The 12,605-nt window shown below is 31.6% G+C and overlaps 1 protein-coding gene across 2 annotated transcripts in view; it reads left to right on the top strand.

Moving 5' to 3' along the window:
- Positions 1 to 21: 21 nt before the first annotated feature.
- The window catches only part of LOC115451822 (ubiquitin-like protein 3), a 176,476-nt gene continuing 163,892 nt past the window's right edge, over positions 22 to 12,605 (top strand). Inside the window, exon 1 of one of the 2 annotated variants that reach the window (XR_005114058.1) lies at positions 22 to 389. Coding sequence is in view for 1 of the 2 variants with exons in the window: in XM_037447555.1 (XP_037303452.1) it covers positions 360 to 389 (30 nt within the window). In the remaining variant the exon portion in view is untranslated. The remainder of the gene's footprint in view (positions 390 to 12,605) is intronic. The other variant, XM_037447555.1, reaches the window with a different exon arrangement.

Below are 12,605 nucleotides of genomic sequence, written 5' to 3'. Positions count from 1 at the left end.
ATAGATGGCATGCGCGGGGAAGGCGGCGGGAGGGACGTCATCCCCTCGCCATTTTCCGTCAAACTCGACTCAATCAAGTTACCTTTTGTCAGTCGCTGTGTTTGTGTGTAGTGTTGTGAAAAATTATCTGTGTCGATGAATATCAATGGGAAATCGTGCTGATCACGACTCCAAACAATGGGTCGATTTTTGTGTTTGTGGCTCTGATGCATTTTTCGCCCAGTGATAATGGCCAAGTGATTGGCATAGTGGAGTGTTTAGTGTCGTATGCTGGGCTCTCACGGCTACAGTGAGATCCTTTCTCTGGATATATCGTCTACAAGACGACGTCGGATCACAGAAAAGGAAGGTGACGCACCATGTCGGCGAAAAATATACCGGGAGATAAGGTGAGTCCGTAATACGTAGCTCAAACGTTTTCGGTAAAGGTCATTTTTTTCGTTTCTAAACTCCTTTCTCTCGAGGCAGCATTGCGGTCAGTGTACACTGCACGGACGACACCGCGGCCAGTCCAACTAAGTACGATTCATGCTCAGTTGTTATGGTGAATTCCTCGCATGTTATCATTCAAGAACAGCACACAATACATGTTTGTACAATTATAAATTTGTACGCACCGAAACACCTGTTCTCTGAAAAAATAGTACATTATCTAGTACAAAAATGTAGGTAGAAACAAAAAAAAATAATTCATAAATGCTGACAGATTTATTTGTGAAGTCCATATAAAAAACTGATTTATCAAATACCAAAAATTACACATACATATATATTTTCAGTATAATCTTATTAGCAAATTTTACAGTCACAAAAGGCAGAGCAATGCTTGTTTTGACTAGTAGTATGGAGACCTATAGCTAGACTAAAAACGTCTATAAAACTAAAAACCTTTTTTATAATTAACTTAAATATAATTTTTTAACCATGGAAATACATAGTCAATAAAATACAGCTACAAAACGAATTTCGGTACTTTATTTTAGTTATTACATTCTGTATCAACACGTAACACATATCAAAATGCAGATACCAAATCTAATGTACATAATTATTAAAAACTTATTATGTTGAAAGACAACAAAAAATTATTCTCATACTTAAAACATGAATATTATACATGGTAATCTAAATTTATGGTTTTGTATTAAAAAAATTACAGAAATTTTGTTAAAAAAATAAAATTTATCAGTAATATTATTTTTACACTTTTCCATGCCTAGATTCATGTTAATATTACAGAAGAGTAATTATAAAATAGTAAGGATGCTTTGTAATGTGTAAAGTCATACACAAAATTAAATATTGATACGCAAGATAAAAATTTGCATTGCATTGTACAATATCTTTTCCTTATCAATAAACAATGTCGATCCGGACTACTTATGTCTTTAGTTTAAAAAAATACTGATAAAATATATAATCATAGATGTAGTAATTCTCATTAACATGACATGAAATTAAAATCTGTCAGTACAAAAATAGATTAAAACTTCTACATTCTTGTTTTTACACTAATTCAGAGAAGGAAAAACAAAAGTAACACAGAATGTATGTCCTTTGTTTGGACCGTCAGCATTTACTGTTTCCTACGCTGAATGTTTCACAATTTCATTTTTATTTCTGATTATTCATATAGTACATAACGGGTTAATTAATTGTTGTTCTCATTCTCTTGTTCATTGACAGTGCACATAAACTTTTGTTACAAAGTTACATATAAAGGAAAATCATGAGACACTATGAGTGAGTTACAATTAAAATACTTTCCTTTGTGCTTCACTTCACATAACATCAGGTGCAGTGCTGTGCACTTAGCTGTGCTTTGAATTAAAAAAAATACTAACTACATGTAAAATATTTTGATACACCATTTAGCGGCAGACTGCTTCTGTTTACAATCAGTGTAGAATAATTTTACACATTTCATTGATAACATTTGTGATTCGACAAGTGTGATATTGTTATAATAATAAGTTGTAACAAACAGAGAACTGATAATAATTTATAGTGAACGAACTTGTTAACATACTTATGTTTTTTCAGTAATTGGCCTATTTAACAGAGAGTATTGATTAGAACTAATTATGTTTATTTCAAATCATTTGAATTGCCATGGATTCAGTGGTTATAATAATAAATTACCAAAGTATTTTAACTAGTTATAATAATTAGGATCTACTGTTTAACAACTTTAGCTGGTATCGGAGTAAAGTACTCTTTATTGCATTCAAATAACAAGTGTTTGTTGCATTTATATATCTAATGGTCAATGAATGTTTCTAAATTCCATCTGTTTTTATTTCAATTATAAATCTCTATTACTGCCCTTTAAATTGTCACCCCTACTACTTTGCTCTTAGGTTTTATGTGATACTGACTGTGGTTCTAATTGTGCATCTTATTATCCTATTTAAATCTGATGTAAAGATATAAAATTCACAAGAGCTAACCATTACAATTACTCGGCTTTGTCTGAAAACATTTGCTTACTAAAAAACGCACAGGAATCAAGCATTTTTCCAGGATAAAAGTGCAACAAATATTGGTATGTTCCTCCATTGCTGCGTAAAAGAACAGAACAAATATATGCCTTTAGTAAGGATAGACTGCTGTTTTAAAATGATAGAACCTATGATTTAAATTTCACATAACTAATTCTCGCACTACTCAGCACATCAACTACAGTAATAATTACGAAACAATACTGTATAATTTAGAACAAAGCTTAGTGTGAAACAAAGGAGGCTGTAGAGGAGCAGTAGCTAAAAACAATAATAAACCGTAGTGACACGGAGACAAGAGTCTTCCGCGTGAACGCACCGGCGAGCATCCTTCACGCCCACACTACGCAACCGTCTCTAGGGATGCCAATTCTTGAGGAGAATCAACTTATTTGGTTTTACAGGTGATACGATTTAAGAAGGTAAACAATTTTTATGTTTTTTTATCCGTATTTTTAGCATCTCGATTTTTCTAATTTTGTATCCCTCTAATCTTAAGGGTAATTGTACAATCGTAAATTAACATATGATATAATCATCTATACGTATAACATATCGTAGGTTACCCTAGATACGCTTCCAGTAAGCAGTGACTAACGTGTTTTTTTTTTATCGTCGGCACGGCAAAGTTGCCTCACTGGTAAATGAAGAGAAGCCCAAAATTATGTCCACCAACAAGAGGTAATCATCACTGGAGGGTCAGCACTGTTTGTTGTGAGTGTTAAGTTTATTTAATACTAGACATGACGGCGAGATAAATATTTTTCAGATTATGTTTATTATCATGAGTACGAGTGTATATCAGCTATGATCTATGGTACAACTGAGAAAGGGATAGGTAATATACATTGACGTTTAACAAAGAGGCGTCTGGGTGTCTATTGTAATGTGCTAATTAATGTTTACGTCAATGTAATATTAAATCGTTGACCGCGATACATTAGTAACACGTTAATTACATTTTTGTTGTGGTCACTGCCAGGCCGTACGTGCCACGTCATGAACCCGAATAGACGGAACTCGAAATGAATTTCAGTCTCACATGCGGTCACACTTATAAAAACTATAATAATTTACTTGGTTTCGATACTTATTAAAACTATTTCCTACAAATTAATGTACACTTTATTGAAGAGTGTTAGAATAGAGCCCAACATCAAAACAATGGCATTGCGCGAACAGCCAGTATAAACAAACGTATTTTCCAACTCTTTGTCTTATAAAGTGGACGGCGACATACGCGTGCGCCATAAAAACAGATCTCAAATTAAAATTCAGCATCCAAATATCCGCTAGAAATAGATTTAAGTGTCCTTGATACTACGTAAACGTGTTTCACACCGCACGGCAGTTGTTTACATGCCGTATGAAAGAATTCGCGTATCTCACTAAAGTAGGTCAACAAAGGTCGCCATTCAAACAATTCGCTGCTAAAAGTACCGAAAATGCGGCTCATCTCTTACAGCACAAAGCCACATTTGACCGGGGAGTAACGAATTGAAACATAACTGAATATACGCGGTCGTAAATTTCCAAATATAGTACAGTTTCACCAGGATTTTTTATACACAATGGGGGTCAGCCCGGACGTTGTCTTTTCGACGGCCGGCTTACTGAGAGTACGCAATTTGGGACAGAATATCCGGGATTGCATTACCAGTCCCCCACCACTTCGTGAAATTTATGTTTAAGTTACAGATTCGCCGGGTGTATATTTTCGCCGGTACTATTGTTCTCTTACTTCCTTTATATTCGCGCAAACACAGGCTCGATCGTGATTTTATCTCTTGAGTTGGCTAAGACTAATTTTTGTGTATAAAAATATACCGTTTGTCTGAGTTCATTCTAGTTCCTGTTTTATATAATATGATTTAAAATAGACGAACTTCTTTTGTTCTCTTCTTTGCTAATAGATTTACCTACTTAATAAAGTATAATTAGCACCATTTGGAGCCTTCGTAAAATTAAAAATATGTCTTAATTTAACCTATGTTTCAAATTTTCATTTGAATTAACTATTAACACGATTTGTTAATTCGACTTGAAGACATTTGGAAAAGATAAAGAAACAAGATTTGGTAGCTTCTAATCTGAGAATTGAGCCAGCGTTGGTTAGCTACTAATTTTGTAACTTCATTTATGTTATACTAATATTCGCTGGCGTTAGAAAGCCATTTCCGCCAATTTATCCCAACTTTACGTATTTCGCTCCACTAAATAACGTTAATTATCGTGAAATTAGCGTTATTTTACATTCTAGCAGTTAAAATATTTGCAATTAAGCAAACCAGTTAGATAGTATCGCTGGTTTTGTACGTGTTTCCGCTTTTATTGTGATAGAAATAAAGGTAAACACTTTTTCGATATATTACTTTATGCTACGAAAAATAAGATACATCACATTTGTTTAGTTTTTGATTGCAGTAAAATAGAAAAGTTTAGAATGAGCCCTAATGACCAGTAAAAAATGTTTATTAAGTAATACTATGCAACTTCTTATTTAATTTAAAGTTACAGGCAACATTTTGTAAAGATAAATTAACAAAATTTTTATTCGGTCTATTCTAAGATGTATACACATTATTTTTGAGAAATTATTATGATTCCAAAACAGAAGATCCCGTATTATTTTAAAAGTAAACATTGTTAATGTATTTCAATGATTGATGATTGCCCGCAGTCAAGCGACAGTCCGCTTATCCAGCCGCGATGTAATAAGTAATACAAAGAAATAACAGAAAGCAACGCTTTTGATGTCTAATAATGCTCCACTCGTTACGTTTGCTACAGACTGCGGGGGTTATTCCATTTGTACTTTATTTACGTACATTAATATCAATCTGCCCTTTTTTGAGCGAGATTATTTCTGTATTAACATTTGGGGTTGATATGGGATTTCTTAGGCGCGGTGATACGAGTTTTTTAAATTGTAATATACAGGATCATTTTGACGTTGCTTTACTAAAATTATTTTCTTATAAATAACATTTTACAATGGAGTTACTCGGACTGTAGATGTAAAATAAAAAAGTGTATGTTTCGAAGAAAATAAATATGAATTAAAAGTAATTTTAATTGTTACACGTCGTAATACCACTACTATAACAGAATTCGTCGCAGCAGCAACATAATACTTTCAGATAGATATAAACTCACGCACACGTCACATTCGCACTAAATTACAAAGTGATAAAAAAATCAGAAAAGTAAAATGGGGATTTTTGAAGACGATTTTGTGATTCTTGGAAGAATTTTGACACAACGTTTGCAGAGGTAAAACAACTATGTGGTTTTATTTATTAACGCAATGTGAAGATGACTCTCTATATTGAAATATATTTGGTTATTTTATAGCTAACCAATAAGGCAACTGGACAATCGCATCTCGATCTAATCGTATTATGAAAAGTACAACGCAGTACACTCATAACATTATTATATTTTTAATCGTAAAATTTCTAATTATTTGGCGATGTTACAAAATACATGTTGTAAATTTTGTTACGCATACGCTTTTACGTAATGTAATGATCATAGATATTGCTATGTCTTTGTCCATAACGTGGGATACGTGCCGTGGGATTCAACGTGCTATGCAGATGTGACCGTTATTTCCTTTTTTTATGCCAACGGATGAAAGTAATATGAACGTTGTCCATATTATTTTGTTCTTTTCTTTAGGTTTTCTGGTCCATGTGAAAATCCTTTTCTGTTATAAAATGCTAATCAAGGACATGGTCTAACTGTATGCTAAATTTCATCCATATCCAATGAGCTTTTCTGCGTCTTTTAATAAACTTCAAATTATCTGAACAATCTTTATCATTTACAATATCAGTCTCGATGGTCAAAAGTATTTTTTTTACAATTTCCGTAAATTCATCTAACTTCATTCCATACATTTTGCAGTCATGAAATCACTTCAGTCGTTAATCATTTGTATTTTGTGTTACGTTGCTCAGGTGCTGAAACCATAATACATACTCTTGTTCACTTCGTAACAAACTTAAAGTTATGTTAAAAGTTTCACAAGACAAAAATTCCAACGTCTATGGCCCATTAAATAACATGAACCGAGTTACAAAATCGTTTTAAAATTACGCAATTCTCCGTCGTAAATGAACGGAACCGGGGCTGTTATGAATAAAAGAAATCTATCTAATTAAAAACCGGACTACAAATTTACTTTCTACATGCCGTTAGGTCTGCTATCCACGGTATTCATACGTCGAATGCGAAGCGTTACTGCAATTCCTGGTGTAAATTGTAAATGCTCACTGAACTGTATTATCTCAGGCTGAAATAACTGTGAAGCTATGGTCCAGTGGACATCGGGCATTGCCTGAACGTCAATATACGTAGTGTGCACATGTTTAGTTTACATTGATGCATTGTTTAGAACCACTGTTTCTATATAATTCACTTTAGCTTCTGTTCTTTAATGTGTTTGTGGTAAGCAATATGATTCATTCGTCGACATAAGATTTTCAAAACCATTGCGTATACCTGATAAGTATTAAACAGAAAAATTCATAGATTTTTCAAAGGAAATTCGTATTTTTTTATAAATTGATGCGAATAAGAAAAGTAAATATAGGCTTAATGTTTAAATTAGACGGCCGTGTTACCAAGTCTTTAAAGTCAATAATAAAATAAGAGTTAATTAACATAAAATTATCATTTATACAGTAATTTATCGAGGTATTATCTGCATACGTTTCTGGGAACCGATCGAAAACATCTCATATTTCTTTAATTTGATATTCCCACATTCACAATCATCATTAACTGTTATTTATTCAGAATTGAAAGGACGTTTTCTCATTTGGAACACAAAGAATTCTCGCTGTGGAAAATGCGAAGACAATAGGAATCGTACGAATTAACGTGCCGTAGTGTTCAGTGAATAATTTAGCCCTTTTAGATTGAGTCAAATGGAGATTCTTTTTATTGTGGCGGATTCAGAACTTTTTGCAGCCGTCATCGTTGTGGAGTTAATTGTTTTCTTTATTTGTGCTATTGTCGAGTTTGTTTAATTGAAGTTGGGTGGGGTCTTGATTGAAAATGAAAATAATTTATTAAAAACAGTAACAAGTTTACAGATTGTAATGATTTTTTCAAGCCCAATATATATTTCTTTGGTGTATAATAATCCATGTTTAAGTATTTGTGACTCGACTTATAACGTTCATATCTTTGAATATTATTGGAATTAACATTTTAGAATCATTCCAAGATATAATTTAAAAAAAGAAACTTAATTTATTCTGGCTATTAAACTGCCAGTAAATTTACAAAATTCGGTAACCTTCACAGAATTTGCAACTCACAACCTTGTGTATAGTATTTGTTAATAAAACCACTATGACGGATCACTGTTATTTAATTTGATATCTTAAACATAAACTTAAAGAACTACATTATTGTGGCTGCTCGCCGGCAGCCCGTGACAGGAAGAAGGAAGTGGAGGCGTGTTGCCACAAAAACAAATTAAATTACATATAAACAAATGTTACCCTAAACAAATATAAATGTACCCATTCAACATGCCTCCTTACATTTATATTTTAACTAAATCATATCATACACTACTCATATCAAGTATTTTAAATTAAAACAATAGCTCTATAAACATTACCTTCAGTATAACATATTAATTGTAACCATTTTTATATTACAATTATCATCTTTTAATTAAACAATTTAAACCAATATTTATCTCAACATAATATCCATCTGAAAGATAATTTACTTTTACAACAACTTTAACATATCTCTAAATTTATTAAATTTATTACTTCCCAATGGTTTTGTTAAAATGTCAGCTATATTTTGATCAGATGCAATTTTTATAACATCAATTAAACCAATTTTAACACTTTCATGAACAAAATGATAATGAACTTCAATATGTTTTGATTTTTTGTGAAATTTCCGTATTTAGCAATAATTTGAGCTCCAATATTATCTTCATATATTTTTACAGGTTTACAATCTTTCTGACAAATCTCATTAATTAAACAAACTATAAATTTAATTTCAGTAACAGCTTCTGACAGCGCAATGTATTCAGCAAATGTAGATGACTTTGTTACACAATTTTGTTTCTTTGATTTCCAAAATATTACATTCCCAAAACAGTCTAATTTACAAATCCTGTTGTTGATTTCCTACTGACAATATCTCCTGCAAAATCTGCATCTACATAACAATCTAACATATCAGAATTTATATTCATGTTATAAATTAATTTTATATGTTTTGTTAAGTAAAGATATTTAAGTACTCGCAAAGCATATTTAAAATGTGTCTCATTATAGCAATTTTGGAATCTACTCAAATAATTAACACTGAACGATATATCTGGTCTTGTACCTGAACTAATATATAAAAGTGCTCCAATTAAATTTCTATATTTTACATTCTCATTTATATTACAGTTTTCTAGTTTAAGATTTACTTCCATTGGTGTAGTATATAACTTTGTATTTATTATATTATAACGCTTAGCTAATGATTCTATATATGATTCCTGACTCAGTGTCATAGTCTTATTCTTTTTATAATCATAATCAATATGTATTCCAATGTATTCTTTAACTTTACCCATATCCTTCATAGTAAATTTACTTAACAGTTTGTTTTTTAATATTACTCATTACCTTTTCATCTTTACAACATATTAACAAATCATCAACATATAACAAAATGTATACACTCACATTAGTATCCAATTTAAAATATAAACAAAAGTCATATTTACTTCTCTGAAATCCAAGACTAGTTAAAAACTTATTGACACATTCATACCAAGCCCGAGGGCTTTCTTTTAAACCATATAATGTTTTATTTAATTTATAAACTCTATCAGTGCCATCATCATAACCAATTGGCTGGTTTACATAAACTTCAGATAAAATTTTACCATTTAAAAAAGCAGTTTCAACATCCATCTGATGTATATTAAGATTATTTTGACAACAATAAGACAATAACAATTTTAAAGTTTGCATTTTAGCAACGGGTGAATATATATCATCAATAAAATCTTTTTGTTGAAAACCTCTTACTACTAACCTAGCTTTAAATTTATTTTCGGCTTTCTTTCTGTATATCCATTTCACATCTAAAGGCTGTTTGTCTGCTGGTTTACTTACAAGTCTCCAGGTCTCATTTTTGCCAAACTGTTCATCTCACGATTCATAGCCTCAGTCCATTCTTTTGCTTCATCGCTAGTTATTGCCTCCTGAAAATTATCTGGAATCATAGCATCACAATAGTTAACAGTTATACAATAATAACCAAATTCTTCATCAAACCGAGTTGGTGGCTTGATTTTACGCCGATTTCTTGTTTCAATTACTTTATTATCATCATAACTTTCATTTGTTTCAGCATTCAAATCTTCATTAATTTTCTCATTATTTTCTTCTGCATTAGTCTCTTTCTTCTCTTCTATAATTTTCTCTTCCAATTTATTCGGCTGGCTATTACTTTTATCATTTTTCTCTTCTCTATTATCATCGAGACCAATACACATTACATCATCTTCAATTATATCACAATGTCTTGCTACAACTATTCTATTGTTTATTAATACTCTATATCCAACATCTGTATAGCCCATTAGTATGCCAAGCTCGGCTTTCCTGTCCCATTTACATTTTTCTCTTTTCCTCTGGTGTTCTAACAAATACTTTACTTCCATATATCCTTAAATTTTCAATGCTTGGCCTTTGTTTGAAAAATATCTCATAAGGCGTCTTCCTTTCTATAGTGCCATTTGTTAATGTTCTATTCTTTAAATAAGCTGCGGCCATAACCACTTCAGGCCAAAATCTTTTATGCACTTTTGCCTCTGCCAATAGACATCTTGACATATCCATTATTGATCTATTGAACCTCTCTGCTGTGCCATTTAATTCATGCACATATGGCGGACAAGATTTAATCATAATTCCCTTTGATCTTGCAAAGTCAAACACTCTTTTATTAATGTATTCCTTTCCATTATCACATCTCAATTCTTTAATATTTTTCCCAGTTAAATTTTGTATCTCATTAACATACTGCATTAAACAATTATATACTTTATCTTTTGACGGAATACAATAAACTTTTGCCAACTTACTATAGTCATCTATAAAACTTAAGAAATATTTTTCACCATTAAAACCTGTAGTTCTGTGTGGCCCATTTAAATCTGTGTGTACAATTTCTAATATATCCTGTGCTCGTTTTCTATTATTTTTAAATGGCAAGTTATGCATTTTATTTTCAATACATATAGCACATTTCATGTACTTACATTCAATCTCCTTTGGTAATCCTTTCAATAATTCACTTGTACACATAGTATTCAAATTGTTAAAGTTTATATGACCAAGCATCCTATGTAATTTCTCCTTCACTGTCATACTTGATTTCTTCACTAAATTAGCATGTAATGTACTTGCATTTATATAACCTTTTAATTTATACAGTCTATCTTCTTTCACTGCTATAGCTATAATAGTTCCATAGACGTTATATATTTTTGATTGTCGTCCCCTGGAAACAATTTTATGATTGTCTGTAATCTTTGAATAGCTCAATAAATTTGCTTTCATCTCTTTGACATAGAAAACATTGTTCAAAACAACTTCAGACTTTTTCCATAGACCATAAAATAAGTTTGTATTTTTCCGACCTTTGTAGCTTCTAATATTCTTCCATCACTAACTTTTACTTTAATAGGTTGTTGTAATATTTCACATGAATGATAGTACTCATCAGTATTAATTATATGATCTGTACAACCACTATCTAATAACCAAGTTAAGTGGCCAGACTGCTCAATATTATATATTTTACTTGAAGTTGAAACATTATTATTCTCAATAGTTGCAAGGAAATTATTACCACCACTCTCATTACTGGATTTATTATTATAAGTTCTTCCTCTAATATTTCTTGAATTATAATATGATCCACGTTGATGTCCACGATTATTATTAAATCTAATAAATCCATTTCCTCTACCACTGTTAACATTTCTGTGTCGACAATCTCTTTGCATGTGGCCAGGTTTTCCACAGGTAAAACATTTAAAGTTATTATTAGGTGATGCAGAACTACTTGTGTGAGCTTTAAAAACATTTGAGTTGTCGCGTGATGGTTCATTACATTTTTCAGGTTCTTTATCCAATGATTTTAACATAATTTTACTTTTCAAATAATCTACAGTTCTGTCTTTTTCTGGTAAAACGTCTATTAGATCTCCAATATGACTGTAATTACGAGGTAAGGCCTTTAACATATAATTTAATTTTTCTTGTTCACTTACCGTCGCGCCGGCTTGTTTTAACTGATTTATTGATTTCTCAAAGTCGTCAAAAATACACTTACTTGCGAATAGTTCGATAATTTTATTGCTTCTACATTGTTGCGACATATAATCTGTAGTGCCGATGATTTCTGCAGGTACATTTCATCAAATTTTGCCAATATTTTGCATGCGGAATCTAAGTCGCATATATATTCGAGTTGCTTGTTGCTTATTGCACTATAAATGTAGTTCGTTGCCTGGATATCCATCTCTTCCCACTTTGCAACATCATCCGAATCATTTTTGATTCGTATGGCAGCTTCTTTACATTTCTTAAACTCCAAAAACTTAAGTATACGTATTTTCCAGCTACTATAATCCGATCCGTCGAATATTGGAATAACTGCGTCATTGCATTTAGTAAACGCCATTTTTGCTTATTGCATATATAGCACGTTTCCACTTTATTTGCGAAAATATCTTCTTTTCTTCTTTGTATTTGCAGGCAACCACGCTCTGCTACCATGTTAATAAAACCACTATGACGGATCACTGTTATTTAATTTGATATCTTAAACATAAACTTAAAGAACTACATTATTGTGGCTGCTCGCCGGCAGCCCGTGACAGGAAGAAGGAAGTGGAGGCGTGTTGCCACAAAAACAAATTAAATTACATATAAACAAATGTTACCCTAAACAAATATAAATGTACCCATTCAACAGTATTAATACAATTTACGCGTATAATTAAAAATTAAAACTGTTTGACCAACTTATCTGTTAACTATTGATGTC

This window comes from Manduca sexta, chromosome 7, assembly GCF_014839805.1.
Source record: "Manduca sexta isolate Smith_Timp_Sample1 chromosome 7, JHU_Msex_v1.0, whole genome shotgun sequence".
NCBI lineage: Eukaryota > Metazoa > Arthropoda > Insecta > Lepidoptera > Sphingidae > Manduca > Manduca sexta.
Note: the sequence above shows the minus strand (reverse complement) of the source record. Positions and strands in the feature narration are given on the sequence as shown.